This window comes from Amblyomma mixtum, chromosome 5, assembly GCF_055824585.1.
Source record: "Amblyomma mixtum isolate Tamu chromosome 5, ASM5582458v1, whole genome shotgun sequence".
Taxonomy (NCBI): domain Eukaryota; kingdom Metazoa; phylum Arthropoda; class Arachnida; order Ixodida; family Ixodidae; genus Amblyomma; species Amblyomma mixtum.
In genome coordinates this window covers 6,444,607-6,461,565 of record NC_143016.1, presented here as the reverse complement: position 1 = coordinate 6,461,565, position 16,959 = coordinate 6,444,607, and the positions used below count along the sequence as shown (strand labels likewise).

The window sequence follows — 16,959 nt, the reverse complement described above, 5'->3', positions numbered from 1 at the left end:
CTAAATTGCGGCGATTTTCAGAACAATTACCGCAGTCCGCGCTGGGAGAACGCGTCTAGCAATTTGCATAGTCCCAAAACTGACGACCACATATCGTTGCGGTAAACAGCAAACAGACAAGAAACTCGGCTGTGGTGAAAGCCGCCTCGGCCCACTACGCCGGGGCGACTTCCTGCAACGAAACAATGGGTCCGGCTGATTCCAGGACGAAGAATAGTGGATAAAACGCGCGTGATGCCAGTGCGCGTGCGTGGCTTGCCAGTCGGTGGCCAGGCTAATGCAACTCACGCGACAGTGGCGCAAGCACACAGGCGGCGATGCGTTGTGGCTCTCGCTAAGCTTGTGACGAGTTGTGTTTGCGTCTTATGGGCTCGGCGGAACGGGCACCTTCTCAAGGCTACGCCGCGCGTGTCGAGTGAAATTCGCGGCGCGACATGTGGACCGGGCTACAGGAAAGGGCATCTTCCCGTGTCGCCGGCACGGCAGCCACCTCAGGGTGGGGAGGAGGAAGTGTGACGCTACGTAATCGAGAGGAGGAAAGAACAAGCGGGGAACTGGTTCTGGGGCCGGCCTCACCTCGAGGAAGCGGCCCAGGGAGTAGTACACGGCCGACGCCGGGCCGGCTCGCGCACTCACGAAGCAAGGATGCGAGTTCGCTGACAGCCAACGTCGGACACCGATACTCGGCCAGCAGACGACGCTTTTCGGGGAGCCTTGGGTGCCGTCGTCTCTGGCTCGCAGCGGCTCTCTGAAATCGCTCGCCTTGTAAGCTTCACACCCAGTGCCGACCGTTTCACTGTGCTGGAAGAGCAAGGCGGAGGAGGAAGGCCCATTCAACCAGGGGAAGTGTACGTGCGGGAGCCGGACTGCGGACGAAGCGTCGTCGCGGTGAGCGACGCCCGTTGAGTGATCGGTGATGGTGCAGATCAAGGAAAGAAACGGAGACACCTTCGGCGAGAAGGAGTACGTCGTCATGAAGGATAACATTGAGGAGTTACGCAGGAGGATCCTGGAAGAGGCCGAGAGGGACCCAGGTCAGTATATTACTCCCGGTGTGAGTCTTCGAGAAAATTGATCGCGTTGGCACCTGTCCTTCAAACGCGCGTTGAAGGATGGGCTGGGCGAAAAGGGGGTCCTGCGCAATGTTGGCAACCTCTTGTGATGGATTACTGGAAAGTTTACGGAGGATATAAGTGAGCTGTCGGGTTGCGCATGAAGAGGCGAGCTGCTGCTCTGCTGTCACTGCCAAGATGGGCAGCGTAGCAACGACTTGTCAACTGTTAATTAAAAACAGTAAGGAACAGTATTCTTCAGTTCTTGTTCGCTGCGTCTGCTTGTTAACTTTGATAGAAAGTGAAAACAATTTACCCGCTCCTTCGCTCAGCAGTGCTTCAACTACAGCGCAAAACGTTTGCTGTCTCAAGTGCTGCTCGAGGTTTCACTGCTTTCAGGCGTGCGAGTCTGGATGATCGATAAACGAATGTGGCTTCAGCAAACTGGTGACATGAATAAATGGGAGTTCGTGGATGCTGCGACCTAATGTATTATCGATCTTAGTCAGGGAGCTTTGGGTGTATTCACCAGCGTACCAGTAGTAACTTCAAAGTAGGAAATAATAGCCACTAACGCCCACGTGCATCCAACCGATTACAATCAAAATCTAGACAATCATCTCAGTCCACGGAGTCGAGTAAAAATTTGTATTTTTTTTCGCTGGCAGGCATTGCAAACCAGTCGAACCATGAGGGGCAAATAGTTCGACTGCAAATGCACGATAATTACTGGGATTATTTTATAGCCAGGTTCCCGTGTTTATTTGTTGGTACAGGGTGAATTTATATTGTGTTGCCGTGTTCAAGATTTTCAACTTCTCACTTGTCTCTCGTCTCTTCCGCTCCCTTTATCTCCTTACCCACGTCCAGAGTATCTAACCGGCACTTTAAAGAAGCCCCGATGGGCGAAATTATTCCGGAGCCACTCACTACGGCGCCTCTTTCTTTCACTCCCTCCTTCATCCCATTAATTAATTAGCCGTTTTTGAGGAAATGAAATGGCGCAGTAACTGTCTCACTTCTCGGTGGGACACCTCAAGCGCGCCGTGAGCGAAGGGAGGAAGATGAGAGCAAAAGAAGAGAAAACGGTGCCGTAGTGGAGGGCTCCGGAATACTTTCGACCGTGTACTGACATCGTACAGCACACGGGCTCCTTTTGCGTTTCGCCTCCATCGAAACGTGGCCACCACGGCCAGATTCAAACCCGGGAACGTCCCATACTCTCACGGCGCGGTTTCAGTGTCCATCGAGAAGTAAGACAGTACGTCCTTTCCTTCCTAAAAAGTCAAATTTATTCTGCCGAATAGTGAATGTTAACTTCCCCGCTTTTTCTTTCTTCTCCCGTGTTCATTAGAAGCTGGTACGACCATATTTTTGCACTCGCCATATCGCTCTTCGCTAAAAAGTGTAACAGCGTTGCAGGTCGTTGACAGCGGAGTGCAAGTTACCTCGGCAGTCCCACCGCTTCGAACCACGTGACCCGAGCTATCGCCCGCTTTCGGGCGCAGTTATTTACGTGGCGCGGGCGTGAGCAAGTTGCAGCGGGAAGGAGAAGGCGCCGCCGCGTAGCTGGCGAGCCTCTAATGTGCAGGGACGCACAAACAAAGCGCGTCTCCTCTTCCTCAATCGCGGCGCCGGCGGGCGCGCTGGGCTCATACGTATGTGGGTCAGCGAACGGGGGAGGAGGGGTGCGCCCCTAGCGTGCGTGGCGTCGTTCGCCGTTCGTGCACGCTCTCTGTTGTGCTTGCCGGCCGCCTGTGCGGGGTCGTTTATTTCGGTAGAAAGGAAAATACGCTGCCAGGGCAGTGATTTCGGCTTCGCTTTGTTGCTGGTCGTTTCGCCCAGGGAAGCAGCAGCCGACCTCAATCTCGAGCTGCCGTTCCTTGGCTCGAGGCGTTGTTGCTTCCGCGACTTCGTTAGTAATCGGAGCGATGCGTTTCGGAGTGCAATGATGCCCGTATCAGCACGGCGTTACCCGAGCTAAATCTGTACGTGGACCTCATTTTCAGAATCTAGATGCAACGCTCGTGAAAGCCGTTTCTGACTGTGTGAAAAGTGTTATCGTCCGAAGGGGGGCTCTTGCGGAAGGATGAAGGATTCTAGACGATCACATGATAATATTTCGCCGTGGTCGCAGGCACGTATTCACGCTACATTCTTCTGAGCAAGATTGTTTTTGCATTGCGAAAAACTGGGTCCAACAAAACTGTATGCATCCAGAGATAACAGAAGCAACACGCGAGGTTGTTTTTTTTTCCCTCTGTTTTTTCGTTCGAGCGATGACTGCGTAGCGACTAGCCTTTGATCGGCGTTAATCGCACGAAAGTGCAACTCTCTGGGGCAGTCGGCGCATTGCTGCAGATCTGTCGACTACTGTACCACCGGAACATCAACCATGAGTAACTATGTCACCGCAAGGCTGCTGCCTGTCGTACCGCGCATTCATTACCCGCGACGACGCCCGCCAACGACTGTCGCATACGCACTAGAGCAGCCTCATCTTCATCAGAAAAGGCGGAGCTCTCACCAGTGAAAGCGGCATGCGGTCATTAGGGGCACCAGTCTCAGCTACCTCAAATTATCTTTAGACATACGGAACACTCGAAAGAGAGTGCGATTGCGGACAGGCCATTTGGGCCACGTGTTGGAAGTCCTAATGTTTCTTCCTGCATTACTTGGTATCGCGTTCTTTCACAAGCATCCAGAGCAAGCTCCGCCCATCGTTAGAAGTCTGGTTCGGGTCATCACATTTACTTGCTCGGGCTGCAGCTGCCTGTTTGTTCGCGAGTTGGGGCGTCAATGTAGCTATACATAGCTTGCACCGACGTCACATCCGGTGGCCGTCGGCTGCTAGTCGGCCATGCTGCCGAACCACCGCCAGACCGCCTCTAGCTTACTGCTGCCTATGGTATACCTCGTATCGTGTTGGTTCTCGTCCATCCGTAGATTCAGTATGGTTTTGTGTGCCACCCTTGGCTGCTCCAACCGTAGCGACGGGTCCAGGTGAAACAAGAAGCCGATTAACACGAACTTCGTCTGCATTCGTCAGATAATCGCAGGCATGCAAGTGCGAGCGCTCCATGACTCAGTACGAATCTGCGCGAGCTGTGGCTGGCTCGCATTAAGCGCGACAATTTGGACCCCGATAACTCATATTTACTTGTGTGCGGAGCGCACTTTGTCACAGGTAAGAGGCTTGTGTCGTCAACTAAATGTTTGCGAAAACGTGGGAAGCAATGGTTAATCCTGAAGTGAATGTTGCTGTTATAATTGACCCCATCCGATTTGTCTGACAACGCAAACCCAGACTGGGTCCCGCGTCGCTGCATCCTAGCTACAGCACTAAGCAAGCCGGTTCGGATCACCACGACCGCAGCGAGCAATGACTGTAGAGAAAGCGGCGTGCCGAGGCCGAGCTTTTCGTCTCGTAGGTGCATCTCAGACAGGCTTCTCACCTACCTACTGTAGAAATCGTTGAGTGCCTCCATTGATTATAAGGCTTTGATTTCTTCCAATTTCACAAAGCTGGAAAGAGTACACGATATCCCCCTGGGTCACTTCAGGGAACACATCAACGCCCATCGCCGCGTCGACTCCCGGTCGTAGCGTGTACAGACCTATATAGTCGCAAATTTTCACTTTGTGTGCGTAGAGTACGCGCGCCGATCGAATAAGTTCAGAGCAGTAGCCTGCACTGAATGGTTCATTCATCTGTGGAGTAGGCATCGCGCCCGAAAGATGAGAAAATAATCCAAAGCGTCCGAGGAGGGGTCAGGCATCGCAGGGCGGACGGGCGGAGACGGCCGAATGGTTCGGCAGCATGGCCGCAAGCGCGTGATGGAGGCGGAAGTGACGTCACGTGCAAGCTGTGTATAGGCTATTCGCAAAATATTGACTACATGGTAAACGGGAAATGACGTAGGTGATTTAGGGGAGTGTTATTAAGCAAAGCATACAGCGTTCACGAGAAGATCACCGAATCGGGAAGGTTTATCAGCCATCGATGTCACGAGGAAGGAAAGCAGTGCATCTAGTGCTACAGGTCTGCATTTCCTTCAGATCAGCCCGGAATAGCTTATACGTCTAACTTATCCTCTGTTACGTTGTACGTGCCTGCTCCGATAGCGGACTCAACGGGTAGCGAAGAACCAAGTCAGTAGTAGGGCTGCAGGCACTCGGGCATCGCGGTTGACGCCGATGCAGAGACGGGACGAGGAATAGGGAAACTTAAGAGAGATTTATTTACATGGTGATCAAGGAGATTTCAGTGCAAAAAAATGAACATTGCGGTTCCTTTTAAAGGGGTCCCCTGTCCCTGTAGGTCCCTGGTTCGAGAATATAGGTAAATTAAAAACGTCCAATCACTGTCGTTTGGGTCACGTGCCCAGTCTTCGGGAACCGCCCACCAGGACGTCTCCGACACACTCTCGCCACTTCCGGCAAAATGTGGTCTATGCTATTCTTGCAGCTGTGATGACGAGCTCGGAAGGAGACCCAAGTGGTGGCGAAGGTCAGATACCTGCAAAGCACAGTTCTCCATGGGAACGGAATGCCGAAGCTTCACTCGCGCATAGGGTTCCGCACAGGGCAAGAGGAGAAGTCTCTTCAGAACCGCGAGAATACAGGCGCCGTTGCTCGCTGTAAACAACCTCTGCCACATCCGCCGTGAATCACACAGAGCACCGCCGTCGCCGCTGTGGCCCAAGTGGATGGCCGTGATGAACCTTCCCAGGTAGCGGACGGCCATCTCAACGCTGCGGTCTGGATACACACAGGAAATTGATATTTCGAAACGTAACACCTCCGACAAATGGTAGATGGAGAGGAGTAAGAAACAGTAGATTCTATTCGACAGCGCACGCACGCACGAACGAACGCACACGCACGCACGAACGAACGAACGCACGCATGCACACGCATGCGGACGCTCGCACACGCACGCGCACAATGGAAACTGTTCTTACACAAGGACGTAACAACGGCATGTTTGAAGACGTCCTTACCGAAAAGTATGGGTTGCTGCCGTTTTCAAGTGAATGGCAGTAGCTTCTGCGATCCGCGGTTAAAATCGATGTCAACGCACTGATTTCACTTCCGAAAGCGGCCGCTGTTGGCAATACCTGTATTTCGTTTTAGTAAGAAAGCAGTACTTGACAAGTTTCAAAACGGAATCTTGTGTGAAGCCTCGGAATGACTCGGGTAAGCTCGGGTTAATTCGGACTATAGCGTCGCGCGAGGTGCAGCCAATGGGTGGAAGCTCGGGTAAGTACGGAGGAGCGTCGCGCCAGCTGTAGCCGGTGGGAGGGTGACCTTGACACCCTCAACCTTGAGGGTGACCTTGACACCCTCAGGGTCCCTTGCTTTCCGCACCTTTCAAGCAAGGGGTGAGAAAGCACCCCTTGCTTTCGTACGTCTACGCGGTTCAAAAACGTTAAAAACCTTACCACTTTTTTCGGCCTTTTCTGGCTCAAAAAAGCTCTGTCTTCGTAGCCTCTTTGTGATAAGAACGCCATAACCTATCGATACTGGCCCGCTTCAATTTATCCTCAATTCCCCTCTAAAAACAATGAATAAAAAGAAAAGCAGGAGAAAATTAAGCCACCAGTGAAAGATAGCGGATATTCTTTGCTCTCGGAAAGGCCTTGCATACGCCATGCCTCATGAGCTCAGGTACAGGGTTGGTCAGAAGTTCCCAGGCCGCCGCCACGGAAGGAGCAGCTGCTGTCCGCTACCGCAGCGTTGCCATCGCAGCCGGCGCCTACCGACTGCGAGGACGCAGTCCCCCTTTCTTTATCTTGCTCGTCTTGTTAACAAAGTCTAGAAACAAGTAGTGCGGCATCTGCCTTCACTTCGTCTTGTGTGACTGGTTTTTTCTCCGTTTACAATGTACCAACTGGCCCGCATTTCAACCCTTCTACCCTAATCAATCGAAGCAGCTAAAGCGACATTTGGACGAGCGGCTTGCACGACGATTCCGTGCTGTACAGTATACTAAAGCGTTACAAATGGAACAGCATCCCTCGTACAGTTTCTGTTCGCAAGGTATGCGCGTACCGTCTTTATCAGCTTCGCCCTTTGCCCAATGTGCAGCTTAGTTTAGTGGTTGGAGTCGTGTGTGATTGCGGAGAGAACTGCGGGCAGGAACGATGTCATTAGGGAGTGGAACTTTATTCGCACGGCTCGTTCACGTGTTTACTTTCCTTATGCCTTTTTTGTGGCTTTTATTCCTTGTGCTATTCGTGAATACGGCGGAACCTTGAAGTAACATGGTTTACCGGGGCTACAAAGGACACATGAGCGAGAGAACCCAAGGCATTAAAAAAGCAAAATATATGTACCAAATCTAACACCACTTTGCATACAGGAGTAAGAGACAAGGAAATTCTTTGGAGCAAGTGCGCGACACTGGAAAGATTGAGTTAGAACTTTTGATTGGACGAACTAGCCTTTTTTTTCCAAAATGTCGGAGGCCTGCGAATACCTTACTAAGCGCCGCGATGCGAGCTGTGCAGTTTTCCTTCGTAACGGTTTAGTGCAGCATGACACCGTCGTACACGCCGCTCGCCCTAATTTCGTTTCAGCGTTATCTTTTTATTGGCTGGTAGAGACTTCCCCTACAACCATAAACATCCTTTCTAACCGCATTACGCAGTTGGAGCAAAGGTTGCCTAATTTAATTCACCCGGCGACATCGAGAGTCTTTCTCCTTTGCCCCTGCGCCCTGACGCGGCATGGAAACTTTTGATAAACATGACATCAAATGCACGGAAGAATACTTACAAAATGCTAATCCATAGAAAAAGTGGCCTCAAATAAGAAAGAAAAAAGGTAATTGGTAACGCAATCTGGACAAGGTTAGACGTCCATAAACGTAGGAAATAGGCTGACTTTCGAGAGTGGTACTGATTAATCCGTCAGAGTCATGCCATTAATTAAGTTAGCGAGGAATACTTTCGGCATAACGAGTCAGCAAGGCGAAGGAGAAAATGCAAACCGGAAAGGGTGCCACGAACACACTCTCCGTCAAGAAGTATTCAGAGCTTCCAACAGCGAATGTATACGTATCCTACTTACTTATTGACTCAGTTGAAGCTTTGATTGTAAAGCAAAATTTTCATTGAGTCTTAAGACAGCGCAGCGAGCGATGGAAAGGAAAGTGACGAGCAAGCACGATGAGAATGAGAGGACAGTAGGTTGCAGAACAAATCGCTTTCATGATAACCCGCCATGATAAGGGCACGGACACTGGGAGGAGGTGGTTGGTCACAGAGGGGACGCGAAACATCGTCGAGTGCTAAAAGTAAAATGTGAATAGAGGGTTAGGGGAATCTGCCGAAGTGTACGGTAGCAATGGGAGACGCTTCTGTCCCGCGGGGGGTTTAGCATGGCTGATGCGAGAATGACGGTAATGATGATAGTGATGACGGGAAAAAACCCAATAAGCACACAAAAGCTGCCGTCTGCAGTGCGTGCGAACACGGCTGCATATGTTGCGAGAAAGCGCGTGCTTTCATTCGCGAGCATGAGTTGGACCGGGTGGTTATAATAACCAGCCAGATTAGCAAGGTAGCCGAGGTGGTGTGAGTGTCTACTGGTGGAAATTCAGTGTTGAATTGGAGGAAGTGTTGATAACATGCAAATAACTTGTGTCCTTGCGATAGTCTCATCAGCAGGCACCTTCACATCTATGGCCTCTTGTGTCCTCATCTGTTCACGAAACCGGAAGAGAAAGAGAGCGGGTGCGACAGAACGTGGTTTCCTCTAAAAAAAAAAAAAAATCGCACATTTCCTCTCAGAGACATTATAAAGAGCAAAAACCCCAAAAAGAGACGGACAGAGGCAGGTGACAACAACACCGCCCTGTGTTGTCACCTGTCTGTCTCGTCCCTTTTTGCGGTTTTTGTTTTTGATAATGTCCCCCCAACTGGCCTGCAACTCTTGCAATTGGCCTGCATGGCATGGAGAAATGTGCCGCGCGAGGGTGAATAGGATTTGTCGCGTATCTTAATTGTCGGTGGAGAGATTTGTGCAAGGTGCTCAGCAGATGTACACTCGCCCTTACAGGCCACTGTCCACTGCGACTAAGTTGTAGCAACGTTTTGGAAAACTCCGTACGCACGCACAGGGAATTCGGGCTGCCATCCTTGCGACAATGTTTCCTGTGCGCGACGGTCACGCCATGTGCAATGACCGGCGAATTGAATACGATAATGGGAGCGCATGACCTCCGATATACATTATGCGTTGCGGTGAAACGTATGTTGTATGGGAGGCGCAGAAATATACGTGAGCAGGAGACGGCTCCTTTCTCCTTCGGCTTGAAACAGTCGGTAAACAAAGTTTCCCAACACGCTGCTGCGCAGGGTCAAATACCGCCGCAAGCCCCGCAGTCGAATAATCTTATTCCGGTCGTTGACTACTGTGCGTCGACGTTGACCTTCACTGACTCCATCCACATTTCTCTGAACGCGTCACTTTAAGCTCCACGACGACAGAAATTTCACTCGTTGTTTTTGCAGTTACCGGTGTCACACGCCGTCGGAGCAGAAAATACTCTACGCTGTTCTTAGAACACGACCTGGAATATGGCGAAGCAAGTGGCCGGTTGAGCGAATCGCAAGAGCGGCTGTTTTGCAAGACGCCCAGGCGTTTGACCTGAAAAGCCGGCGGCTGAATGCTTGGGCACGTCTCGCCGCCACTGGGCGCATACAAACGACGCGTATGGACACCGGCGTCCGCACGTGTCGAATTTCCAGCGGCTCGAGTAAAGACCGCTGACATTCGCCTGCGGCGCGGACGTTGAGGTCAAACAGAGAGGCCAACCCGTGCGGTGGGAGGAGACGCGCGTTGGCGCAGTGGGGCCTGGCCGCGGCTTTTATACGAAAGTGCTGCGCGCGGCTGAACGCACGGAGGCAAGAGCATAGGGAAAAAAATTCAGGGGGCACTTTGGCTCTCTAAAGTGCTGCAAGGCGAAAGCGTTTCCTGGCCACTGTTTGTTTTTATTTACTTTTTTATTTTTCATATTTTGTTATTTATTTATTTTTGCTCCTTTTCTTAATTTCATTGTTTTTTATTTTTATTTTCACATCTTATTTTTATTTTGTTTCTATTTTTATTTTCTTATTTTTATTTTTATTTTTCCTTTTCTTGACTTTACTCCTTTTATTTTATTTATGAAGCCCATGCATTCACTAGATGCGCCTTTATACATGCTGGAACCTTGAACCTTTTAAGCAGTGACGCCGAAAGGCGGACGAAACTGCCGATGCGTCTGTCGACACGGCTGGTGGTGGTGGTGGTGAAAACTTTTAATTTCTGAAATAGAGTTTGGGAGCCACAGAGTGGCCACGCTACATGGTCGGCGTCCCTAGTCCGGGACACCGCATGACAATGCCCCGTCTCTAGCCCGTTTCACCAGAGCCCTTTGGGACTCAAGCGAGGAGCAGTTGAGAAGGGCAGTCTCCCATGCCTCTCTGGAAGGGGCAGGGGAAGGGGGGAGGTGGGGATTTTGAGTACATGCCCACACCATGTGGAAGATATCACAGGTCTCCCCACAGTGTGGGCATCGCCCATCCGTGTGTCGACGCGTCTGTCGACATTCCTGCCGACGCGTCTGCTAACGACAGTATGAGGTATTAAAGGCTTTCGCCTTAATATCGAGCGTCCTACTGCAACCTGACAGGTGTTATCAGTTAAAGCAACACAGACAGACTCTCAAACTAGGACTTCGGTGGCAGCATTCCCCGAGCTCGCTTCGCTGCCCTGAGTATTGCTAACGTTCAAGCCGAAGTTCTGCCGCTTAAATTATTTTCTAACAAAACCGCTTGAAACGGAAGCAAAAAAAAGGAGAAAAATATCAAGCCTTTATCGTCTTCTGTTAATGCGGGAGTATTAGGAGGGCCATGACGGCGAAAACTGTTCGGCGTCGGCATCTGTGTGGTCTCTACCTGCCAACCGTGACAGGTGGCGTTTAAGGGGAGTTCCCGCTCTCACCTGCCACCTGCTATAACACCAGATAGAACGAAACATCGGATTTAATGAGACACCGGTTATAATGACGCACCGACTATAATCAAACACCGACGCTAGCAACTCGGTAAGGACATTGCAGAGACAGGTGATCGTGATTGGGTTTAAGGGATGATAGTGGCTTGGTGAAGTTACAGGTGGCGGCAGTAGTCGTAATAGTACAGTTCGTGCTCCAGGCTACAGACCGAGAGCACAAAGAAAGGGAAGGCAGAGAAGAATGTTCTCACATTTCTTCGAACGAATCCAGTTGGTTGCACCTCAATTGATGGGCACAGCGGCAATTGATGGGGCCTCATGATGTGGCCAGTGACTAATTACTGACTGTTTAGTTACGGTTAATCAGCGAACATTAATCAGCGACTAATTAGTGTCTGTTTAGGGATTAATTCGTGATAATGAATTAGTGTTTGTAATCAGCATATAATTAGCGAGTGTTAATGATTAGCCGTTAATCAATGACTAATTAGTTATGGTTTATTAGTGATAATTAATTATTGCCTAATCAGTGATTGTTGATGGCATGGACACTTTTTGTTCACGCAACCTGTGGACGCCGCTCATGAGCCAAGAATCGCTTTCGAATTAAAAGAGTGTTGCCCCGAGCAGCGTGCACTCAGACGCCATCGCTTCGTTGCGTTGTTGGAGGCAAAGCCAGGAAACGGCACCTTGTAAGCACATCAAGCAGGACTCCCTCCTGCAGCAGCAGCAGCAGCCTGGGTGCAGAGGGAACTGGGAAAGCAGCAAACAAACAGAAAAGACCCGACAGCTAGCGGATGAAAGGAGGGAGGCAACGGAAGCGAAAAGCGCAGAGCGCCTGCGCTGGCCGCTTCGAAAAACATGTCCGGAATATAAATCGAGCGTGCTTACGGCATTTTAAATAGCTTTGTTCTCTGTAGCAGATAGGAGGAATTATCTTATGCTTTCGTGATCCCCGCACGAGCGGCGGAACAAATGATTTGAGATACGGTGGAAAGAAATGAGCAACAAGGCGTAATGAGCTGCTTACGTGCACTTGTAAACTGATAAGGCATAAGCGCATGCAGAACAGTGCGCTCATGCTTACGAAGCAGGAAGATAAAAGACTGCATGCAAGCGAGGGACGAGAGTAATAACATTCGAGCTTGTTGGTAGTGAACAGGAGCCCGTCGGATCGCCTGCGGAGCGCGCACGACCGGCGATGAGTTTTTAGCGCGTTATGAAGCGAGAGCCGTTCTCGACAGCGCGCTCTTCGCAAGTGTGCTTTACGCGGAAGAGCCATAGTGGTGTTTTCACTCGACCAGAATGCAACAGGCGATGCGAAGTCGTTCTTCATATTTATTTAATTACTCATCCGGGCACACTGCTAGCCAAATTTGATCCCTCGAAAGTAGGGCATCGCGGTAGAAAAAACAAACAAACAAAAATGTGCGCAATAAAAATGTGGGAGTACACGGTACAATCTAGAAAACAAGAGGCGCTGGCTAACAATAAACGAAAGGCTGTTTATGTTCATTTCTGAAGCCGTTAGATGATTCAAGAAATCGCTCAAGGAGTCAGCGTCACTTTTCTCGGCTGTATTCGAAAAAGTCTGCATTGGTACGCCCTTGTTTTAGTGTATGCTGGTGGCCACTGTTGACCTGTATGAAGAGTTTTCTTGCTTCGACATGGTTACATGTTTCCATTTAAAGTTATTGAAACGAACTATTATTAAATCGAGTTGTTCTGGCTTTCAATGCCACACGAGTTTTGTCAGTTTGGCTATTTATACTTTTAAAATGAACGGTTGCCATAAGATTCGATTTCAACGTAAACGATCGCAAGGGGGCGGGTAACGGGGAAGAATTGGATAGGTGGAAGCATAACAGGGCAACGTGCTGTAACGCTTTTTATTACGTTTCGACATTAATTCTCTCTTTGTATTCCTCGCATTTGTGTTAGAGACACCTGCGTTCTGTGTTTCGACGGTGTCCTTCGTTTCTAAATTCGTTATCAGTCAGATGATTGACGGAGTCCCTTCTCTCATGCATGCGTAAAACCACCCCACCTTTTTGTGGGCTCGCACGTACATTTTTCGAGTGAAACGGCGAGCAGCCGTGTATAGCGTCTGTATAACGAGGAGCCGGCTCTTACAGGTCACACCACGAGCCAGAATCTCTGTTCCACTTGCTGGAGTTTTCATCGCGTCACAATGGAAGAAAACAGACTTTGAGATCACTGCGTCGACCTCACATTGGAGCAATGCGAAAGCAAAACGTCCACATGCTATACGACGTCCGTGGCTATTCTGACGTGCGTGCACTATATCGACGTCCGTGGCTATTTTGAGGTCGAAGTGTTATTTTCGCGTGTAATTAATTAACTAATTAAAACTCATTAACCAAATTCTTCTCACTGCAAGATCACATCACGCACTATCTAACAATCAACCGTTTGTACATTTAGCTTTACTGGATGACACAATCCTGCGGACAAATTTTGATGACGCGACACAGCCATCTAATGCTTCGCATTAAAAAAAGAAAAACAAGAACATTAAGGCAGTGAACAAGTTTGCGTACTTCCTCACTGAGAAGATTGGGGCCTGTGACCAGGGTGGTAGGGAGCCCTTCCGTCTCATCTGTTTGCCAGTGCGTGACTGAAGTACTGGGAGTATTAAATATTGCTGGCTTGCTAATCTCTGGTATAGAAGTGCGGCAAAGTTTGCTTTCACTTGACATATGACGGCGCCTAGCCTCGAAACGTCCAGGCCCGCGGTACGCTTGTCGTCCGCTTTCACGGGTGGCGCTGTACTGTGTCCACTGCGAGGAAATGTAGAGAATTCCCAAGTGCGCTCTGCACTCGAGTGAATCCGACGCTGTCAAAGACGCTTCCGTGCGAATTTTCCGCAAGCTGCATTCAGGAAGAGTGCAGCTCATGCTGACTCCGCTTGCACGAGTCTTCGCACCGTTTTATTTTAGGTTTCATTTCTCACCAGTTCATATATTTGTATTTCTTTCCGGCAGGATTCCGCCTTTCTGCTTTCCGGTGCATATTTAGCAGCCCGTGTTTGCATATTGATATTCGCTTTTGTTGCGTTGATCTTTTTGCGATAAGAATGTTTTAGTTCAAAATCGAAATGAATGAAGAATCCTGCTCCTCGCTACTCATTCGCATGAATGGAATTTTGTAAACCGTGGCTTTGTCAACACGCTTGCTAGAGTATCGAGTCGGGATGCTTTTCAGGGAGAATGAAAGCGGATAACGTGCCGTTCCTTCTCTCACAAAATGAAAACAGGCTCGTCTTTGAAGTCCTTTGAAGAAGATTCGGCAGCGAGTTTCGTTTCTCTCTCCTCCGCGCATATCGGTCGTCCCGTTCCGCTCCGTCGATCATTTTACATGCTGCACCGCCAAACGAAATGTGAGCAGAATTTCGTATGCAGAACGAACTAGCATTTGCCGGAGTAGCAACGAAAGAACAATACGCTGATCCTCGCACGAATGTAGAGCGGAATCTCTACGAGCTGCTTCAAAGCGGAAACAATGAACGGGCGCGCGCACCCAGCGAAGCGGCGCCGGCGACGACGACAGTGGCTGAAACGACACGACTGGCGTGTCCTCGACTGCATGACGACCCCATCGCAAACGGGGTCGCACCTTCCTCCCGCTCATGCTGCTCTTGCGTCACAGCTTATACACGGCGGCCCTTTAATCCTCCGGGCGGGGTGTTCCTTACTGCTGTTTACGCCGCCGAAAGTTGCTGCACTCTCCCTAGAGGGCGCAGCGTTGCCGCAAACTAAAGGGTTGGGGGCGACGCAAAGGCTGCCAAGACAGATAGGTGGACTCGGCACGTGAATAAATACTGCGCCTCTCGGGGGTGGAGAGGCAGGGGAGGAAGAGGGAGGGTAGAATTGCAGAAGATGGGAAGGAGCGAAAGCTAGAACCCTTCGGAGGTGTCGAAAGGGAGTTTTTCTTTATTATTTCGCCCTTTCCTCTCTTGCCCCCCTCCCCCTCTTCAACGCGTGTTCGCCCCTTTTTTTGCTTGTTCTGTCGCAACAAGGCGCGTGCTGAAACAGTCTCGGGAGCACTTTCCTCACGTCGTGCGTGTTGTGCAATGCGTCGTGCGAACGGGGATCCGGCGCCGTGCGAAACGAAACAGAGAAAGCGTGTAAGAAGCCACGGCAGAGATGCGCCGGGGTCGACTGCAGCGCTAAGCAACTCGGCAATGCTGTTTGATTGCCCTTTTTTAACCCTTTGTCTGCTTCCTGTTTTAATCTTGGCCGTGAGAAAATAACGGTCAGCGCCACCATTTAGTTCAAGCCGAAAGTTCCGTAATGGGGCACATTAGCTTTGTACTGTATGGGCGTTCAACGTGAAAACAAAGCAACAGCAAGCACGTCGGGACAAGCAGGCTCCGGTTCGCGTGCGCGAATCAACTTTCACCTAATTGGATGCGCTCTCATTTAATTTAGGGAACTAAGAGCTCAGTGGCAGCAGTCTCGTGGCGTCAGGTTAAGTGCTGACGCTGAAATTAAATCCGACACGGGTCGCTTGAAATTCTTAAGCATTTTTATTTTCATTTTCTGTTCGCCTTTTTGGTGGCTAACTTTGAGGGCGGGCAGCTACGTTTCCCTGGAAACCGGTGAGTTCAGAAGCGGGCGTTCGGGGCTTATGACCTTTTCTCTGAAGATAGTTACCGGACTTTACTTACAGAGGTTAGGATCGAACTGTCTTCGTACGAAACCCTCTAGATTGGTTCGATATTTGTCAAATTATGGCGTGCCTTTTTGGAAGGTGCGCTGACTTCTAGAGCGGAGCGTGCGGCACTCCTCCTTTTAATCGCAACAGTAAGCGGCGTAAATAGAACTACTTGCAGAAATGAACGAGAGGTTCACATTTAATGCGTAAATGGGTAAGCCTCAATGAATTCATCTATGAAACGTGCGAATTACAACGTAAGGCACTTTGTGATAATTAACATAAGTCAGCGCGATTCTTTACAATGAATGAAGTTTCTTTTCTCCGCTGAAATGTTCTAGCTTCACGGAACCGGGAGCACTTAGTTTCAAATTTGATGATCTTTGTATGCAGAATGTACTGGGTTCGAATCCAGTTACGAAAGCAAATTCGCCGGTATTTCTAATTGGCGCAAGCGTCCCGGCCTAGTGCTTGACTTTCTCAGAAGGGGCAAAAAAAAAAAAAAAACTCCGAGAAAGCTCAAGCCGGTCTCCGCTACCAAATGCGGCATACCTTAGCGGTCAACCCTTTCTTGCATACCCCCGCCCCGGCTTGGCTCGTTTCTATTTCCTTCTTACCCCCCCCCTCCCCCCCCCCCCCCCTTTTTTTTTTTACCGATGGGATAGATTCATAAACAGTGCCGACAGCTGGGGCAAGGTCGTTGACTCGTTGTGCCTGCTTTTGGCGGCAAAAAACGCACGGGGATTACTTTCGCGGAACTTCGAAGGAAAGACGTATTTGGCGCAGAAAGTATTTTCGGGCCTATTCTCGAAGGACTTCACGCTTTTCACGCAAGGAATCCGTGCGCCTTCGGCTCTGTAGTTGCGTAAGCGAGAGGAAGGCTCAGTGGAAACGTACTCCAGCGTAGTATTTATTTATTTATTTGTTATAACTGTGAACCTTATCATGCTTTTGCACAATAGGAACCAGAACATAGACACACAGTTTGTTAACAACACGCGTGAAAAACCAAAACAACAAAACAAACAATAGAAAGCACTAAAGTCAAAAGCAGTACACGCTATCAATAAAGAAGAGAATCAACGCTTGAGACACCAGGCGCATATGTAGAGTAAAATTAGCAACAGAGGCTGCAAGCGATATAGAGACACGCTCTCTCTGACGTAGTGTCAATTTTACTGCCCATCGTCAGTGATATTATTTCGCGACTGTGCTTTTTGCTAAC

At 49.8% G+C, this 16,959-nt stretch overlaps 1 protein-coding gene across 1 annotated transcript in view; it reads left to right on the top strand.

Moving 5' to 3' along the window:
* The first annotated feature begins 550 nt into the window (after nt 1–550).
* Nucleotides 551–16,959, top strand: part of LOC149341223 (motile sperm domain-containing protein 2-like) — a 58,924-nt gene continuing 42,515 nt past the window's right edge. The window contains exon 1 of the mRNA XM_089543167.1: nt 551–1,034. Coding sequence (XP_089399293.1) covers nt 917–1,034 — 118 coding nt within the window. The 5' untranslated portion in view covers nt 551–916. The remainder of the gene's footprint in view (nt 1,035–16,959) is intronic.